Genomic DNA, 18,842 nt, shown 5'->3' with positions numbered 1-18,842 from the left:
AACCAACTCCAAGGTTTTCCTGCTCTAACAGCTGATACTCTGGAGGGAATGTTTGCAGCACTTTTAATCACCACTCAGCTCAGCAGTCAATACACAGCACTGAAGACCAAACTCTTTGACAGACACCAAGAAGTCGAACCACTCCAGAAAATGAATTTAATCCTTCCTCTTTCAGAACTACTTGCCCCAGTTTCCCTGCTCAGCCCAGTTCCTCTTGGTCTGCCTCCTCTGCTTGGCCCAACTCACCCAGCTGCAGCAAGGCCAGTGCCAGCTTCCCTGCTGACAGACTGAAACCAAGGAGCACCTGCATGGAATCAGAGATTAATTCGGGTTGGAAGGGACCTCTAAAGCTCACCCAGTCCAACCCCCTGCAGTATCAGGGACACCCTCACTCAATCAGGGTGCTCAGAGCCTCATCAAGCCTCACCTTGAGGCTCTCCAGGGATGAGGCCTCAACCACCTCCCTGGGCAACCTGCTCCATTTTTCTACTACTCTCATGGTAAATAAATGTTTCCTAACATCCAATCTAAATCTACTCTTCTCTAACTTAAAACCCCTGTGAGCTGGGGACTGGTTCTTGTCAGATGTAACAGCTGAATATCTGCTTCTATCAGTCTCAGCTCCACTGCTTCCCTTCAGAGGAAATCTGAATTACATCCCACAGCATTTAATCCTCCAGCATACAAAGAACTCTTGTGCCTAAATCAAAAAGCAGTGAAGTGCAGTGTCAGATTGCAGGTGGTGCACAGGCACAGAGCCCTCTGCTGCAGAGCAGGCAGCTGGAGAAGCAAGTGGATAGAAAAACTTCTCTTCTTCTGCAACATGTGCTGCTTGCTTTTAACCACAGGATCTGCAGTGGCCTGGGCCACGCTGCTCTTTCACAGAGGTGCTCCTCTTTGTCCTTTTTTTCCTGCAAGGCTCTCCAAATGTGCTATTAAAAACAAAGTGGCTATTACGATCTGGCTCCAGGAACTGGAAGCATTTAACTTTGTTGCGTGCACGTTTGTGAAAAAAAACCCCAAACAATCCATCTGCTTTCGTTAGAAATTAAGTCAGTTCTCTGCAACCTTTGAAAAAGGGAAGTTTTGATGTTGGGCGGGGAGGGGGGAGTGGGAGGTTTTTTTTTTTAATTATATTTTACAGCTTTGTCACTCCATTGAATTGAAAGAGATCTCACTGTCATGCAAACTGGGAGAGAGAGTGTTGGATCAGCTGGAGTTGGAAACAGGAAAAGTCACACAGCATGACTTTTGAACAGCTGGAAACAGTTAAAAACTCCAACTGTTGCACTGCATTGCTTAAGTAATAGCAATTGCTGCAGTTTGATTTTTATTAAGAATTTATTTAAATCAGAAGTACAGACAAGTTTACTGGTGATCTTTAACCAATGAGCTTCTTCATTCTTGATCTGTTGAATTATTTTGCTTTAAAAAGCATATTTAAAGCTCAGCTTAGGAAAAAAACTTCTGCCAAGCATCTGGCACACTTCCTGCTGCATTACACCCCTTGGAGTGGGAGGGAAAGCAATCCTGGATTAATTTGTACACTTGGAAAACGCACGGAGGAATCGTGAAACTAATCTAAAAAGCAAACATCTTTTTATTGTATAATGCCCCAAGGAGAGCCATTCTTTCTGAAGCTGTAATTCTTGACTTACTGAACACATACAGCTTTGATTTCACATAGCATGGGTGAGCTTTAGCTCCCACATCCTTTTAATGATTTTTTTTTTTTTCTTTAAGGCAATATATTGACAAAGCTCAAAGCATCCAGAAGAGGATCAACAGCACCAGCCCAGCTGCCCTCCCCAGCTCTTGTCTCCATCCACCAAGGTATGGTTTGGGTGTAACCATCAGCCCCAGCTGGGTTGGACTCCAGCTTCCCAGTCTCAGAGGAGGCTGAAGCCTCCTTGGAAATGGGGCTGGATTATTCAAATGCCTTTTTGTTGTTTTTTTGTGTCTTTGTGGGATGCTTGGGCCACGCCAGTGCTCGACATCCAGCTTTGTGTCTCTTCATGCACCAGATGTTCCCCAAAAGAGCCTCCTCCCAGGCAGGCAGGGTCCCAGCCCAGCTCCCAGTTAGGATCCATGCTTTTGCTCTGCCACCTTGAACCTCATGGAGAGGACATCACTTATCCCAGCCTCTATCTCATCGTTGGCCTGGACGGAACCAACTCCTGCAGGAGTCCCCGTCAGGATCAAATCCCCTTCTTCCAGGGTGATCACTTTGCTGATGTAGCTGATCAGGTAAGGGATGGAGAAGATCATGGATGAGGTTTCACCCTCCTGCCTCAGCTTGCCGTTCACCTTCAGCCAGATCTTCAGCTTGTGAGGGTCTGGAATCTTCTCCTTGGGCACAAAATCACTGACGGGACAGGAGGATCTGAACCCCTTGGCCAAAGTCCAGGGCAGACCCTTCTTTTTGCACTCCTCCTGGGTGTCCCTGGCTGTCATATCCAAGCAGAGGGCATAGCCCCCCACATGCTCCATGGCAGCCTCCTGGGACACATCCTCAGCTCTCCTCCCCATCACCACCCCCAGCTCCACTTCGTGGTGCAGCTCCTTGCAGTAGTGGGGCCGGAGGATGGGGGACCCTTCCCGCAGGTAGGCTGAGGAAGGCTTGAGGAAGAAGAGGGGGGCGGTGGGCAGGCTGCTCCCCATCTCCTTCGCGTGGTCCGCGTAGTTACGACCCACGCAGACGATGTTCTTACCCCACTCCCAAAACCGAGGCAGAGGTCTGGAGGAAGCCATGACCCCCGCTGCTTCAGCCGCCCTTGGGCCGTCCTTCCCGGGGCTTCTTCCTCCTCCTCCCCTCGCTCCGATCCCTCCTCTTTCCCCCGCTCAGCAAATCGCCGAGCCCGGGCGTGCCCGGAGCAACGGGGAAGGAAAAAGGAAGGGAAGGAGGGGGCCGGGCGGGCTCAGCACCGCCCCCGCCGCACGCCGGGCCGTGCCGGGCCGTGCCGGGTCGGGCACCCCGCTGCCCGCCTCCCCCCGGGCCGGCTTCAGGGCGGGGAGCAAAGGTAACCGGGCCGGGCTTTGGTACCGGGCGGGGCGAGCGGTACCATGCTGGGCAGGGGCTGGCGGGGCTTCGGTACCGCCCTGGCGGCCCTGGGAGCTGGCGCCTTGCTCCGAGCCGGTAGGTGGGGCGGGCGGTACCGAACCGGGGTGCTGGGGTTCGGCCCGTGGGTTGGGCAGGGAGCTCCTCGAAGGCAGGAGCGGGGTTGGAGGCGGTGAGATGCGGTGAGATGCTCCTCGCAGGATGCGGGCCCTGGGGCTGGCAGCGGCTCCTCCGGCAAGCTGGGAAGTTTGGCGATGGGGTTAGTTGGGTTTGGTTGGGTTTTCTCCTCGTTTCCCTCTGCGCCGAGGTTTTAAAGCTGCTTCAGAGCCCCAGATAGGTCCGAATCTGCTCAGCTGGAGCCTTTTCCCAGCACTGAAACATCTGGGAGGGCCCTGCGGAGCTTTTGGGCTTCCCGAGTCCTGGTTATTGCCCTGTGTGTAAGGAGATGGGGGACGAGGGCTGGAATTTCAGCTGGATCTGATGGGTGCCAGGCTGTATTGGCAATGTAAACAAACAAAATAAAAAAAAAACAAACCCACAACCCCCAAACTGTCAAAGCACTGCGTTGAAATTCAGGGCCTGAATTCTGGAAGCATCTCTTTGACCTAGAACTCAGGCTTTAGCTGCACAGCATCTCTGGGAAGTCCTCCCAGAGGGCTTTTGCATCGCTTCACTTTTGAGACCCAGCCTGAACAAGCCAGAATCCATTGGAGTTAACTCCCAGACGTGGAAACCTTGGTTCTGTGTTGGGAAAATTTATGTCAAATTGATTTAAACTGGCAGCCCCCCCAGTCACCAGGTAGCAGGGTGGGTGCTGCACCTTCCACGGGGGCTCTGCTCCACTGGTGGGTGCCAGGCAAGCAGGTGGAGTGGGAGCAGGAGTTGCCTGTGGTTTGTAGGGCCACAAACTCCCTGGGGATCCAGAAAATATCTGTGTGCAGAGTGTGTGAAACGTGGACAGAGTGTTTCTTCTTAATGAGGCAGTGCAGGGATGTCCATCTATTTCTGGGCAGGCATTTCTGGGTGACAGCTGTGCTTGAAATTGGAATTTTCCACTCTGTGATGAAAGGAGTAAAAGGAAATACTACAGAGAAAAGAAGGAACCTGATGTTAAACTGCTGCCCCCATGCATTGAGGTGGTAACACTGACCCTGCCCATCTGCAAACCCTTTCTCCTGGCAACTCAAATGTGTTGCTGTTCCCTCCCCAGCCCCCTCTGCATCCAGCAGGAAGTCAGGAGAGATATGGTGCAACAAATGGGGTCATTGGGGATTAATTTTTGGAGCAGACCTGCGTGTCTTCAGCTCTCCTGAAAAAATCTGTGTTAGTGCTGGGCCAGGGCAGGGGTTTTGGGTGGCTCAGGGAGGTTCCTGGAGCAGGATGGGGGCTGAGGACACTTGTGAGCAGTGCTGAGTCTGCATGAGAGTGGGGAGGCTGGAAAGAGGCAGGTGGAAATTCAGGAGTTTCCTACTTTGCAGATGGCTTCTCCTGTTTTTGTTTAAATGATGTTTTTAGTCAGTGTTTCCCTCTGTGTGTTTGTTTTGCAAGAATTGAGACTTAAACCTGCAACTTTGGGATGGTGGCCAAGGTTAGAAATGGTTCATAGGAAGAGAATGTTTTAAGTATGTGAATAATCCCTTTGACTTGAAGCTAAGGTTGTGTATTCCTGTTTATGTTTTGGGTGGGGGTTTTTGATTTGGGTTTGGTTTTTTTTTTTCTGGTGTGGTGCTCTTTTTTTTCCAGTCAGTGCCTGGCATGCAAACCAACATGCAGTAAAAGGAGTCCTTGTGACTCATAGCACCCAAAAGAAAAGTGCTTCAGGTGAGGGAGCAGCTACAGAGCAATTGATTGAAAGGAATAGTAAGGGGGTTTTTTGTGTTTTTTTCTTTTTTTTTTTTCCTCCTTTTTTTTTTTGGAAAGGACTCTTCTTCCCCAGAGGAGCACTCAGCAGGTATGGATGCTTTTCTCAGTATTTTGTGCCTTCACCACCAAACCCCCAGTGCATGCCTTGGGGGGTTTCTTTCCAACATTTCCCTTCACTGCCATCTCCCCTCCTTCCCTCAGAAGCAAGGGAGATGATGGAGGTGGAAAGAGAAGAAGTTGTGGGCAGGAGAGTTGTACCAGAGAGATCTCCCAGCTCCTGCTGCCCCGGGGCTGGGCTTGCAGCAGCCGTGTGTCCCAGTCAGAACTGGGATCTTGGTTCTGGAGCCTTGTTGGCCCAGTTGAGCTCTGGAGGGCTGTCTGTAGGGCCTCTCCTCTTGGGGACAGGCTCTTATCAGGGGTGGGCAGGACTGGTTTGTTTCGGGAGAGTGGGGCAGGGTGATTACAAGCGTGGTGACCCCTCCCTTTGGCACTGATGGGGGTGACCAAGTGTCAGGAACCTCAGGGAGAGAGGCAGTGCTGCAAAATGAAGCAGTGGCTGAGCCAGCACAGCTCAGACCAACTCAGTCACCTCCAGTGGGCTGTGTGAGAGCCTGGGGTGTGCAGAGTTCTGACTGGGAGGGACTGTCACCTCTCCCCCTGCATGCATATGGACCCAGAGCCCCAGCAAGGGCAGGTCTTGCCCTCTTTCTTTCCTTTCATTTTTATTTTTTTTTGTTAATGACAGAGCCTCTCGGGGCTTGGTTGTTTCTTTAAGAGCTGTGTAACCTATGAGCTGCACAGTAGAGCCCAGGTTATTTGCATCTGGGATTAGATCCACCTCTTGGATCTGATTAAACATTTAACCAGAAGCAAACAGGCAGGCACTGCTGTTGCACCAAGGTAGGCTGTGAGCAGCAAACCTGCATGCCTGCTCCCTGCCCAGGGGGAACCTTTGCCTTCCACACTGAGACCCCAGCTTCTCTCTGTGCAGGATGCCAGGTCCCCAAGTAACAAATTAGATGTTTCTGTTGTAGCAGTGTGAGTATTGCTGTATTTCTCCTTCCCCCCCTGTCCTTTATTGCCTTTTGGCTCTAACATGACCTTTTGTCTTGGTTTTTTTTTTTCCTTCTTCTTCTACAAAGTCACTGTCCCAGCCTGACCTTTGTCCAGCTGTTCCTTCTCTGTTCTGCTTTCCTGCCCCTTGAAATCTTCTCTCCAAGCCATGTTACAGCACTTTGCCTGCATTTGTAGGAGCAAAGTGTGGAGCTGTAGGGCACTGGGAGCCTCCTGCACTCTGACCCAGCCAGGCACTGGGGTTTTGTCCTTTGGTGCCCTCTTTCCCTTCCCTTTGTAGGAGGCAGCACAGGCTGTCCATACCTTTCCTTCTCTGGGGCCATGGGCTGAGGGATCTGCTGTGCTCTGTCCCATTTATTCCCCTCCCTGGTCTAACCTGAGGGCTGTTTTTGGGGTCCCCAGGTCCAGCACACCTGTGGTCTGTCTTCCTGCACACAGAGCACGAGCAGAGGAAGTCCAAGACTTTCACACAAGCAGACATGAAGGTGGAACTGCTCCCAGCCCTCACAGACAACTACATGTACCTCCTGATTGATGAGGAAACCAAGGAGGCTGCAATTGTGGATCCTGTGCAGCCCCAGAAGGTAATGCTGTCTGCTTGGGAGCTCCCAAGGGCTGGGAGATGCTTCCCAGGTTGCCACATCCAGGAGAATATTAGTCAGAAAGTGACTCAGGAGTGGGGGAAAGGCAGGAAAGACTGGCCAGGCAGAGGTACAGCCAGGCTGCCTCTGGGCTCAGGCAGCTTGTCCCTGACTTCAAGGGTTATTGACCTGATTTGGGGGTTTTGCCTTTAATTTGATACAGTGCAGGAAAGAGGAAAGGGGACTGAGGGCTCAGTGGGGGCTCTCTGGGTCAGAGATCTGTAACTACAGCTTGGAGAAGGATGAGCTCTCTGCAGGGTTGATGTTGTGGCCCTCTCAACCCTTGGAGCATTGTTCCTGGGTCACCCCAGGTACCAGGTGTGCTGTTCAATCATTTCCTCTGAGTTGTGATGTTCTTGCTGTGCCTGCAGGTTTTGGATGCAGTCAAAAAGCACGGGGTGAAGCTGACCACTGTCCTGACCACACATCATCACTGGTAACTGTCTGCTCTGGTAGGATCCCTCTTTTGTCTGCATAAACACAAGCAGGCAAGAACTGTTGGTTTTCTGGATCAAATTGGTCTTGAAGCAGGAGCTTAGGTGTGAGGAGAAGGATGAGAGCTCAGGTGTTCCCCTGGGTGTGTCATGATCAGATGCATTGCCCAGACTGCAAGCTCTGGGTGTCAGTGCCTTTAACCTTTAAAATGCTGACTTTTCCCAGGTGGCCAGAGAAATAAACACATGAAGGTAGCTGTGGAGTGTGGGAAGGAGGTGCTGGGACATGCCTGTGGGGTGTGTTTCTGAGAGTCAGCACTTATGGGAGGATTATCTGCACTGCAGATTAACTCTGCCAAGCGTGTGAAGGTGAAAGTTTTGGGGTGCTGAACCTGAGGAACCTCTCCCATGGGTCCCACTGGAGCCACCTCTGTGGCTGGAGAGCCAGCCCTGACCTGGCAGGACCAGCACTGCTGAGCTGCTTGGACAACTCTGTGCCTGCTCCACCATGTCTGGTGGCACACTGAGCTGCACATACCTCAGTTAGCCCAGTCTCTTCCTGTCCTACTTACTGGAGGTTGATTGTTGAGCCCCCTTGGTGTTTTCTAGCCTAGATATGAAGTTAGGGGAGGTTGTTACCCCCTCCCACTGCCCTGGTTAGTGGAGAAATTCTCTCCACTCCTGATGTGGCATATCCTTTGACATGAGGACTGTGTTAGACACATAGTTGATCAGGAAGAGTTCCCTGGAGGTTGCCCTTGCAGTGTGAGTTATGACAAACTTGTCTTCATCCCTGCCCAAATCTGTTTTTCTGACCTTCCAGGGACCATGCTGGAGGAAATGAGAAGCTTGTGAAGATGGAGACAGGGCTGCGTGTGTATGGGGGAGACAGCAGAGTGGGGGCCCTGACACAGAAAGTGTCTCACCTGACATCACTCAAGGTAAAGGGAGTGAGCTGCTGGGGACATCTCCTCTTTGTCACACTGGTGGGATTCCACCCTGAGTTAATTTTGTGCTCACATGTCTTTCATCTGTGAACATCTCTTGGATGCAGTTGATAGTTTAAGGAGAGCCTCTGCCCTTTGCCAGCCCTGCCACCCATAACCTCCCTCTCTGTTTTTGGCTGCTGCTGAGAGCACTGGCATGGCTCAGACCCTTCATCTCTTGGGGCTTGCTGGGTGTCTGGGTGCTCCTAGATAACTGCTCAGCACTCAGGGCTCATGCTCTGCTTACAGCCCAGCTGGCACCCACTGGTTCCCTGAAGGAAAGCTGCAATCCAGGGGGCAGAACAAGAGGACCAACCATGGTGGTTGTCTGCACTGCTTTTCCCCAGCTAGAGCAGCAAACTTTGCTGGAACCTGGCTGGTTGGTTGCAGATGAGGTGGCAGGTGACACAGACTGCTGTGAAACGTGCAGGCTGGCACGGGTGTCACTGCTGATCTTGGGGTGCAGCTTTGTTGGGGGTGGGGGGAAAGAAGCAAAGAAGAGAGCACAGAACCAGATGGGAAGGCATGGGAATGAAGGCTGTGGGGGGAAACAGCCCCTTGGCGTCATGACAATTTTTAATCCTTCCCTTTTCCTGAGTGTCATCCACTTCTTCCCTTCAGCTTCAGTTGTGTTTGGAGCTTTTTTTACCCATGATTAACTTTGCTGAGGATTTTGTGTTGCTCTGGATCTGCTTGCTCTTGCTTCCAACCAAACATTGAGTCACCCTGCATGTAACTGAAAGAATCTGGCAGTTCTCTTTGGCACCACACCTGCTAGGAAGAACCATCTCCCTTCCATATCCCTGCCATAAAACTCTCTTGCTGGACTCTCCCAGGAGCAGGGCTGATGTTTACTGGCCTGCTGGGTGAGAATTTGCCTCTAGGACCTACTAGACCCATTTTAACAAGTTGCAATTCTTTTCTAACCTTACCAATGCTAGCAAACAGTAGCTTCAGCTCCAGTCTTCTGCCTTCTTCTCAGGTGGGATCTCTTAATGTGAAATGCCTCTGTACGCCGTGTCACACTTCTGGACACATCTGTTATTATGTGACTAAGCCAAATAGCTCCGAGCCACCTGCTGTTTTTACAGGTGAGGAGTTGGGAGGTTCCCTGTCTGGCAGTCTGTGTTGCAAAGAAATGAGCTTCCCCTCTGCCTGGCTGCTCCTGACTCTGGAGGTGCAGCCCTGCCTGCTGCTGTGGGTAACATCCACATCTTGCTGCCCCGGAGTGGCTGTAGCTGAAAGTGGTGGAAACCCCTCTGGGTTTGTAAAGCATTGCTGGACACTCTGCAAGCAACATCAAGAGCAAGCCCTGGATGGGTCCTACCTCTAGTGGTGTCTTCCTTGAAACAAGAGCTGTTGTTTTACTGACTCAGGCCAAAGTGTGGCTGATTCCAAAACCTGTTGTTTTTTTCCATTTATCTGTCCCCCCTGTCTGTAACAAAACTGAGAGAGGCAAAGGAGGGGAGTGAGAAGAGGGCTGGTGCTCCATCTCTGGTAGGCAGGTTCTGGATCCTGTTTTGGAGAATAGGGTTTCCCCTTCCCTAATTCTGTGCCCAGCCTCCTCAGCCTGCTGTGCCATCCCTCTCCTGATGGGCCTTCTCCAGAGCTTGCACCAGCTGCTGCATGGAAGGAGGAGCAGCTTAAGCAAGATTCTAGGGAGCAGCAGGGAGAGAAAATGCAGAGGTGACTCATCTTTGTTCAGCTTCCAGAGCAAAGAGAACCAGTGTTCCCTGGCCAACCCTAGGAAGGACAAGAAGGGGACCTCCTCTGGTCCTGATGCTGTGTCCCCTCTCCCTTGCAGGTGACACCCTCTTTGTGGCTGGGTGTGGGAAGTTCTTCGAGGGAACCCCCGAGGAGATGTACAGAGCACTGATTGAGATTTTGGGCAGCCTGGACCCCAAAACGGTACGGACCTCTCCTTTGGGGCCAGGAGCTCCTGCAGGCACCAGAGCAGCTGTCTGCCCAGAGATACTGCTCCTCAAAGAGAATTCCTCAGGTGCTGCAGGAATGACTGCTTGGAGCAGGGGTTGTCTTTGGTGCCAGAGCCCTCTTGGGCAGGAAATACCCCAAATGATGGTTGTTGCTCTCTGGGGGAAGGCTTGGGGCTGCTTATTTTACCAAAGCTGAGGTGCCTGGGCTTTTTCATCAGGCTTGCCATGGTGATAGCACCATGTCCTCCAAGCTTACCTGCTGTCAGGTAAATTTTCTCCTTTCTCCTTCTAGAGAGTTTACTGTGGCCACGAGTACACAATCAGCAATCTCAAGTTTGCTCGGCATGTTGAACCCGATAATGCTGCTGTCCAGGAAAAGCTGGCTTGGGCCAAGGTAAGCTGCTTCCTCCTTTCCCTGGAATTGCTGCTTTCCTGCAGACTTCTAGAGGAGACAGTGTCAGGGAGAAAGAGGCTGAGGGAAGGGAGTTCAGAGCCAGGGCCTGCAGTGTGTGAGCAGGGTGTTGGGGAGCAGGGAGGAGGTGGCAGTTCTGTGCAGCACCAGCCCTGTGTGGTTTCTATACAGAACATTTCTTCTTCACCAAGATTTTCCTCATTAAGCAGAAATCTCTCCCTTGTCCCAGGCCAAGTATGACAGTGGTGAGCCAACCATACCTTCCACCATTGCAGAAGAATTCACATACAACCCTTTCATGCGAGTGAGGTATGGAGGAGGTGTGGGTGTGGGAATGCTCCTTGGGTTTGGAAAGGGGATGTGGGAAGGAGGAGGTCTCCAAAGAAAGAGCTGCCAGTGGGAATTGCTCTCCTGCCTCACATATTCATAATATAATGCCCTCAAGACCCTCCTGAAGATGGATTTGCTGTCCTGGCAGGAGCTTGCTGTGGTGGGGTTGGGAGGGTTGTGGTGAGCATCTCTGTCAGTCCTGACCTCCCTGCCTCAGGAGACAGGGCAGGTTGGTTATGTAAATGTGTTCCTTTGTCAGGCAGAGGTGTGGGCAGCTGCAGAGGCTGTTCTGAGAGCATTTCTGATTTTTCTTTTGCATAAAAACCAAGGGAGCTGCTAAGCCTGTGCCAGAGTCCTGGGGCTTTGATCTTTGGGTTCAGCATTTCCCCTCAAGGTGACAGCAGTGACTTCCCAGAGGAGGTTTTATCTTGCAGCCTCTGCATTTGCTGTTCCTGCCATTCCTTCCTGGCAGGGAGAAGACAGTTCAGCAGCACGCTGGGGAGACTGACCCCATCCAGACAATGGGGGCCATCAGGAGAGAGAAGGACAACTTCCGTGTCCCCAAGGACTGAGCACTCTGCCTGCATCACTTTAATGTCATTTCAAGTGTTATTTAGGTTATTCAGGTGTTTTAGGAGTTGAACCTTCTGTTGTGATTGAGACAGTTATATTTAGGGGTTTATTTTGTTTTAATTAAGGAAAAAAAAAATAAGCACTTTGCCCTTGTTGAGATGTTCTACAGCTATTTATATTATGATGAAGAATATTTATCCTTCTGTTGCTGGCTCTCAAACTGTCACCTGTGTCACATGCAGATCACTTTACAAGGTTGGTATGTGGCTCAGAGCCTGGGGTGGGGAAAGGGTCAGACCCTGAGGTCTAGGAAAAAGCTCCTGTTATTTTTGTAGGAGCCTGAGAGTGGGGCTGGGGCCCATAGAGACAGGATGCAGGAACTACTTTGCAAGCTGAAGATCTGAAATTTTTCTTCCCTGCTGCTGCTGCTGCTTTTAAGCTCTTGTGGCTCTGCTAACACCAGTTCTCAGTGACAAACCTGCTCCCCATCACCAGCTCAGGGTTTGGGCTGTGGAGCACTCATGGTGGCCTGGCCCTGTGGGTGACAGCTGGGGACTGTCCAGCTTTTCTGCTCTCTGAATTCCCTGGCATGGACTGCAGTAACTTTTCCAGGCAGCATCCTGGCTTAGAGATTGCCCTGTTGCTTGCACCCTTCTGCTCCTAACTCCTGTTTGCATGTGCCTGCTTTCTGCTCTGAAATGTGCTCTGTTACTTGTGTCACACAAATGAAGAAGGGATTTGTCTGCTGTTTAAAATCCAAAGGAGAGCTTGCCTGCTGAACTCAAGTTGTGTGTAAGAGCTGAGCAGTGCTGAGAATCCTCCAGCAGGTGCCTCCCTGTTGATCCCTGGAGCAGCTGCTGGGTATTTGCTGTGAGTAATGTGGCAAATGAGTGTTTTATTATCTGGGAGCTGCTCTGGGGAGCAGTGGCAGTGGCTGTGCTGGGTCTGGGGGACTCCAGATCAGAGGCTTAGAGGAGAAGCCCTGTACTGCTGGGATCCATCACCCACCCAGCAGCCTCAGGTAGGTCCAACCTCTCTGCCAGAGGATGTTAGAAATGGGCCAGGTGTCCACATGTTGCCAGGCTGAAAAACAAGGCTCAAACCCTCTGAGAAACCACCTGGAGGTGGCACTTTTCTTTTTCTTGCTTGGTCCATGGGGATTCAAAGCCATCTCTGTTCTTAGACCAGTGCTGTACAACCCCAGGCTGCAACCAGCTTGGGAGGGAACTTCCCCTCAGGAGGTTTTTCTGACAGTGGATGAGTGGGATAAACTTTGGGGGAAAATAATCCCAATTTTCAGCGAGTGGCTTTAACTTCCCATCTTCCAGCTGAGTGTCTTGGAGCAAGAAACATGAGTGAAGGGTGGCAGGACCCAGCCTTGGGGTTGGCATCTGTCTCTAACACATCTTCCCCCTAATCATTCTGTTTTCTTCCTTGCTTCTTGCTCGTGGCTCCATGCTGCAAATCTGCACAAGAGGTTTTCAAACAAACTCTGAAGTTTCAGATTATTTTGGTTCCAGTTTCCCCCCCTTCCTCCTCTCCCCAGTGCCTGTTGGTCACTGATGCCACCCCCCAGGTGTCACCCTGGTCTGCTGTCCCACTGACTGGCAGTATCTGAGCAGGACTTGGTGTTGCACCATTGATTTGTGCTTTTAAAGAGAGAAAAAATTTTATGTAGTTTAGAAAGAAAAAGTGGTACCTAAAACTTTGCTGCCTCCTGGACCTGAAGGCTGTGTGGTGACACCAGAGTGTCACTGTCCTGGTGGCTGTGTGACAAAGAGGAGAATAAAGAACAGCTGCAAACCCACCCTCGGTGGGGCTGTCTGGAAGAAGGAGCTTTCTTTGGTGCATTATTTTAGTCACTTGTGTATTTTTATGTCAGATTCAACCAACTGGGAGTGTCCCACGCAGTCCTGGGTGGCATTTTGAGATTTTTGGGGGGTTTATTCAACTTACAGCTGAATTTTCTTTTGGGAAGGAAAAGGGAGCACGTTCAGCACTTGTCTCCAGCTTGCAAGCACCGGTTCCTTCCTTCCCAGGTGGCATTTTGGGGACCACAGTCACCCCAGATTTGGGGTTTGTGCCCAGCTGAGGCAGCCCCCTCTTCCCGGCCCCCACTTTGGGTGATTTTGGGGCTTTCAGTGGTTCAGGGGACAACCCTGGAGCTCTGGCTTGGTCCCTCCTGTGACCAAGGATCTTACACCATGTCCCCCAGGGGCCCCTCTACCTTCAGCTGGGTGGGGGGCTGTGTCCTGGGGTGGTGCTGTAGAGGGGGGGTGGGCACCGGGGTGTCCCCTGGCCACCCCGGGGTGGGGGCTGTGTCCTGGGGTGGTGGTGTAGAGGGGTGGGGGTCCCCCTGCCACCCTGGGGAAGGGCTGTGTCCTGGGGTGGTGGTGTGGAGGGGGGGGGCGTGGGGGGGTCCCCCTGCCACCCTGCGGGGGGGCTGTGTCCTGGGGTGGTGGTGTAGAGGGGTTGGGTCCCGGGGGTCCCCCTGCCACCCCGCGGGGGGGCTGTGTCCTGGGGTGTTGGTGTAAAGGGAGGGGGCACCGGGGGGCTCCCCCTGCCACCCCGCGGGGGGGCTGTGTCCTGGGGTGGTGGTGTAGGGGGGGGGGGGCCCGTGGGGGGGATCCCCCTGCCACCCCGCAGGGGGATTGTGTCCTGGGGTGGTGGTGTAGGGGGGGGGTGTCCCGGGGTCCCCCTGCCACCCCGGAGTGGGGCTGTGTCCTGGGGTGGTGGTGTAAAGGGAGGAGGGTCCCGGGGGATCCCCCTGCCACCCCGGGGGGGGCTGTGTCCTGGAGTGGTGGTGTAGGGGGGGGGTCCCGGGGGTCCCCCTGCCACCCAGAATGGGGCTGTGTCCTGGGGTGGTGGTGTAGGGGGGGGGTCCCGGGGGTCCCCCTGCCACCCTGGAGTGGGGCTGTGTCCTGGGGTGGTGGTGTAAAGGGAGGGGGGTCCCGGGGGATCCCCCTGCCACCCCGGGGGAGGGCTGTGTCCTGGGGTGGTGGTGTAGGGGGGGGGCGTGGGAGGGATCCCCCTGCCACCCCGCAGGGGGATTGTGTCCTGGGGTGGTGGTGTAGAGGGGTGAGGGTCCTGAGGGGGTCCCCCTGCCACCTCGGGGGGTGTGTGTACTCTGCTCCCCATTCCGGTCCGGCTTTGCAGCTGCAAAAGGAGGAGCGGGACCCGCAGCTTCCAACTCCGTTTTGGGGGGGGTTGGGGTGTGGAAAGGCTGCGGGATCCCCCCCCCACCCCACCTCTCGCCCCGCAGGGCCCTCAGCCCGCCCCACGCTGCGTGATCCGCCCCGCACCGCCCGCTGCGGGGAGGGGCCGCGCCGGGACCGCCCGCAGGTACCGGCCGGGGTTCGGCGGGGCTGGGGGGGAACCCCGGGACCCCTCCTCCCCCCCCAGTTGCTACCCGGGGGCTGAGCCCCCTCCCTGGGTGCCGGGAGGGACCATGAAGGTGAAGGTGATTTCTGTCCTGGAGGACAATTACATGTACCTGGTCATCGAGGAGAGCACCCGGGACGCCATCGCCGTGGACGCTGCTGTCCCCAAAAGGGTGAGAGGTGTTCGCCCCCCACGCACCCACCCACCCACCCCGAGGGGCCACAATCCCGCCACGTCCCGGGGGGGATTGCGAGGTCCCACTCGGGGGACGTGCCCGGGGTGGTGGTCCCAGAGGGAGGTGGCGGAATATGCGGGGTCTGCGGGTGCATCCGAGTGTGACAAAAAGGGTGAACCCCCCTCCCCCCCCGTCCAGCCCCCACGGAGTGTGTGTGTGTGTGCCAGACCCCACTCCCACCCGTGTCACCTTAACTGCTACCGCTGCCCGAACTGGAAACCCTGCAGACCCCAGAGCGAGCAAAAGTGACCCAAAACGGAGCTTTGGAGCAGGGCTCCCAGATGAAGTTCTGGGCTCCCCCCTCGCCACTCTGTCCCCTGTGGGGTCCCTGCCTGGTGACCCCTTTGTCCCTCCTCCCCCCAGTCCCTGCGAACGCTGTCGCGGTTTTTAGGCGTTTGTTGCCGATTCGAACGTTTCCTTCCTTTCTGAGGAACGTAATCAGGAGCAGCCCGGAGGGGCTCGTTAGTGGCGATTAATTATCATTTGGGCATGAAAAAGCTTCCCGGCAGCGCAGCCCTGTGGTTGGCAGCCCCGCTCGGCTGTGCCGGGGGAGATGGGATGGGGTGGGGTGGATGGGATGGGGTGATGGGTAGGATGGGGTGGAATGGGGTGGGATGGGATGGGGTGGGATGAGGTGGATGGGATGGGGTGGTCTCCCCATCGCTGTGGTGGCGGTGGTGGTGTTGTCCCTGTGCACAGTCCCTGCCGCACTGCTGTGCTCCGGCTGCCAAAAGCCATAAAATGTCCCCGTCCCTGGTGGCAGCAGCTTTCCCGTCCTCCCGCTCCGCTCCGCGCGGGGGTGTGGGGATGCGGGGAGCTGAGCCTTCCTCTCCCCCTCATCTTCCTCACCTGGTGGGGGTTTTGGGTCGTTTTCTCTGCCCGGAGCGCTGGGCGCTGGCTCTGTGTGTGTGTCTGTGTCCCCTCCTCTCCCTGCGCTCCCATCCCTCTGCTCCGGGTGCTTTTCAGTTGCTGGAAATCGTCAGGAAGGAGGAGGTGGTGCTCAGAGCCATCCTCACCACCCACCACCACTGGTCAGTGCCTCTCGGGGGGGTGTGTGGGATGTTTGGGAGGGTGGTGGTGACACCGGGTGCCCGTCCCCACCTCTGCTCCCCCCCCCAGGGACCACGCGAGGGGCAACGAGGAGCTGGCGCGGCTCTGCCCCGGGCTCCGCATCTACGGTGCCGACGAGCGGATCGGAGCCCTGACTCACAAAGTGACCCACGAGCAGGAGCTGACGGTGCGTGGGGTCCGCTGAGCACCCCTGGAGCTCAGCACCATCCCCTCCCACCCCCCCGTGCACTGATCCTGCCTGTGGGGTGGCTGAGTGTGGCAGGGTCGGTGCTGGGCTGGTGGGGAGTAGAGCTGGGACACAGCGTGGTCCCAGGTGGCACTGAACTGATGGGGTTGGTGCGTGGGGGGTCCCCCGTGTCGTGGGGAGGCTGGAGAGGTGGCACTGTGGGGTGGGAAGGAGTGCTGGGCTGGAGGAGAACCTCTGTGCCATCCTCAGCCCCTTTGGGGTGGCATTGGGGCACCCATCACTCCCCTGGGGCTAAATGCCATCAGAGCAGACACCTGCAGGCTGGGACCTGCCCTCCCCTGGGGTGTCTGTCACCCCCTTGAGCCCTAGGCAGGTGACAGTGTGGAGCTTGGGGGTGACCCCAGCAGGATGCTGACCTTTCCTTTCTCCTTGCAGTTTGGGGCCATCCGGGTGAGGTGCCTCTTCACCCCCTGCCACACCTCGGGCCACATGTGCTACTTCATGTGGGAGGAGGGCTCCCCAGATGCTCCTGCTCTCTTCTCAGGTACCCCAACCCCTCCCTGGGCACCCGTGGGGACATGGAGGGGGGTGGTGGTGGATGTGGCCTCTCCCCACTGTGCTTGGTGCTCCTGGGGTGAATCCGGTACCCGGGGGGCTCCCACCCAGCATCCCCCATCCCTGGAAGTTGGCCCAAGGTCCCTTCTGTCCCCACCCCCCTCTCCCTGCAGGTGACACCCTGTTCGTGGGAGGCTGTGGGAAGTTTTTTGAGGGGACAGCAGAGCAGATGTACAGCAACCTCACCCAGGTCCTGGGGGCTTTGCCAAAGGAGACGGTGAGCTCCCCAAAATCCGGGAGGGCAAAGCAGGGGCTGGGGGGGTGCAGCAGGACCAGGATGGGTGGGAGCTGACACTGGGTGCTTCCTGGGGGGGGGGGATGTTGCAGAAGGTGTTCTGTGGCCACGAGTGCACAGTCCGGAACCTCAAGTTTGCCCTGAAAGTGGAACCAGAGAATGAAATGGTGAAAAAGAAACTCGCCTGGGCCAAAGTAAGTGGCTGTGGCCCTGCTTGGGGGGGTGGGGGGGAGCCAGAGGGGGTGTTGGGTGCCAGGGGGTGTTGAGATGTCTCTGGTTCCTTGGCAGCAGAGAGATGATGAGGATTTGCCCACGGTGCCCTCCACACTGCAGGAGGAATTCCTCTACAACCCCTTCCTCCGGGTCACGTAAGCACTGCTGGTGCCTGAGGGGGGCTGGGGGGTGAAGGACCCCTCTGTGTCAACCCCAAACCAAGCCATGGGTGGGCAGGTCCTGGCTGGCTCCTCCTTTCCCCAAACTCTGCTCCCTTTTTCCCCTTTCTCCCAGTGGCTTCGTTGCCTGCTGGGAAACCCAGGAGGAAGGGGGCACAGAGGGTCCCACAGAGCAGCCCCGGGTGCTCTCAGCACAAGGGTGGGATCCCCCCCATTGCCCCCCCCGTGGGGGAAGGTGTCCCCATCCCAGCAGAACTGCTCTCCTTGCAGGGAGGAGGCCTTGCAGAAGTTCACAGGCCAGACAGACCCCGTGGAGGTGCTGAGGACCCTCCGTACCCAGAAGGATAACTTCAAGAAGCCCAAGGAGAGGCTCCATCCCCAGGCTGTGCTTGCCTTTGACTGGGGACTTTTCAGCCCCTTCCTTGAGAAGAAGTGAGCGGCCAGGGGGGTGGCTCCTGAGACGTGGTGGGGGCTTCTCCCCTCCTCCATCCCTCCCTCCCTCCCTCCCTCCCTCCCTCCATCCATCCATCCATCCATCCATCCCTCCCTCCCTCCATCCATCCATCCCTCCATCCATCCCTCCATCCCTCCATCCATCCCTCCATCCATCCATCCATCCATCCATCCATCCATCCCTCCATCCATCCATCCATCCATCCCTCCATCCATCCCTCCATCCATCCATCCATCCATCCATCTCCCCATCTCTTCATCCATCCCTCCATCCATCCCTCCATCCATCCCCCACCCACCCACCCCCCTTGGGAAGCTGTTTGGTTTTTTTTTTGTCTTTCACCTGCTCCTTTGGAGGCTGCTTTGCTCCTCTCCCTGCATCCCCGTGGTGATCCCTGGGGATGGAAGGAGCCTTTGGTGCCCTCAGCCAGCAGACACCCCCCTGCCCAGGGTTGGTTTATTTATTTTTTTGAGGACACCCACAGCCTTAGGGAGCTGCCCCTCTCTCTGGCAGCCAGCGAGGGAGAGGATGGAAAAACTGGGGACCTTGGGGGGGTGGCAGTGCCCCAGGGACCAGGTGGTGCCCGTGGGCATCTCCTGCCCTGGTGCTCTCTGGGGCTTCCCCAGGGCTCTGATGGAGAAGGGGGCTCCAAACCCACTGCCCTCCCCCCTGCCTGGGCTCCTCCTGTCCCCGTGTCCTCCCCAGCCTGGGGGGGAGCAGGGAGATGTTTTTCAGGGGAAAAGCAGCAGAGCCCACCTGAGCTGACACAAACCCTCCTTGCAGTGGGGCTTGGGTACTTTTCCCCCCCTTTTTTTCCCCTTCCCTTGCCCTCTTTCTTCCCCCTTTTATTCTCCCTTTTCTTCCCCCCTTTTTCCTCCCTTCTTTCCTCTCCTTTCCCCTTTTTTCCCCTTTTTCCCCTTTTCCCCATCTTTGTCCCCTTTTTTTCCCCCTTCCCCCTTCCTCTCCC

The 18,842-nt window shown here is 55.3% G+C and overlaps 4 protein-coding genes across 10 annotated transcripts in view; 3 read left to right on the top strand and 1 right to left on the bottom strand.

Moving 5' to 3' along the window:
* Positions 1–18,842, top strand: part of SSTR5 (somatostatin receptor 5) — a 591,623-nt gene that overhangs the window by 84,348 nt on the left and 488,433 nt on the right. The window lies entirely within an intron of this gene.
* Positions 1,376–2,826, bottom strand: FAHD1 (fumarylacetoacetate hydrolase domain containing 1). Its single transcript, XM_008490460.2, has one exon. The coding sequence runs from the start codon at positions 2,749–2,751 to the stop codon at positions 2,080–2,082; it is 672 nt and encodes a 223-aa protein (XP_008488682.1). The 5' UTR covers positions 2,752–2,826; the 3' UTR covers positions 1,376–2,079.
* HAGH (hydroxyacylglutathione hydrolase) lies at positions 2,880–13,140 on the top strand. Of its 6 annotated transcripts, none has more exons than XM_030459880.1 (10): positions 2,901–3,020; positions 4,979–5,009; positions 6,398–6,579; positions 7,008–7,072; positions 7,894–8,011; positions 9,039–9,147; positions 9,861–9,964; positions 10,283–10,384; positions 10,632–10,711; positions 11,205–13,140. In XM_030459880.1, exons 3-10 carry the CDS (start codon positions 6,475–6,477, stop codon positions 11,302–11,304), a joined length of 783 nt encoding a protein of 260 aa, XP_030315740.1. In that variant the 5' UTR covers positions 2,901–3,020; positions 4,979–5,009; positions 6,398–6,474; the 3' UTR covers positions 11,305–13,140. The 6 variants fall into 6 exon arrangements, with proteins under 6 accessions (XP_030315738.1, XP_030315740.1, XP_030315737.1 ...); XM_030459882.1 differs by lacking the exon at positions 2,901–3,020 and adding an exon at positions 3,028–3,136; XM_030459878.1 differs by lacking the exon at positions 4,979–5,009 and having other exon boundaries at positions 2,880–3,020.
* LOC115597777 (hydroxyacylglutathione hydrolase-like protein) lies at positions 14,657–17,912 on the top strand. Of its 2 annotated transcripts, none has more exons than XM_030459885.1 (8): positions 14,657–14,858; positions 15,888–15,952; positions 16,041–16,158; positions 16,615–16,723; positions 16,908–17,011; positions 17,122–17,223; positions 17,318–17,397; positions 17,692–17,912. In XM_030459885.1, exons 1-8 carry the CDS (start codon positions 14,754–14,756, stop codon positions 17,855–17,857), a joined length of 849 nt encoding a protein of 282 aa, XP_030315745.1. In that variant the 5' UTR covers positions 14,657–14,753; the 3' UTR covers positions 17,858–17,912. The 2 variants fall into 2 exon arrangements, with proteins under 2 accessions (XP_030315745.1, XP_030315744.1); XM_030459884.1 differs by having other exon boundaries at positions 14,665–14,858; positions 17,321–17,397.

The sequence above is a fragment of the Calypte anna genome, chromosome 14 (assembly GCF_003957555.1).
Source record: "Calypte anna isolate BGI_N300 chromosome 14, bCalAnn1_v1.p, whole genome shotgun sequence".
Taxonomy (NCBI): domain Eukaryota; kingdom Metazoa; phylum Chordata; class Aves; order Apodiformes; family Trochilidae; genus Calypte; species Calypte anna.
Note: the sequence above shows the minus strand (reverse complement) of the source record. Positions and strands in the feature narration are given on the sequence as shown.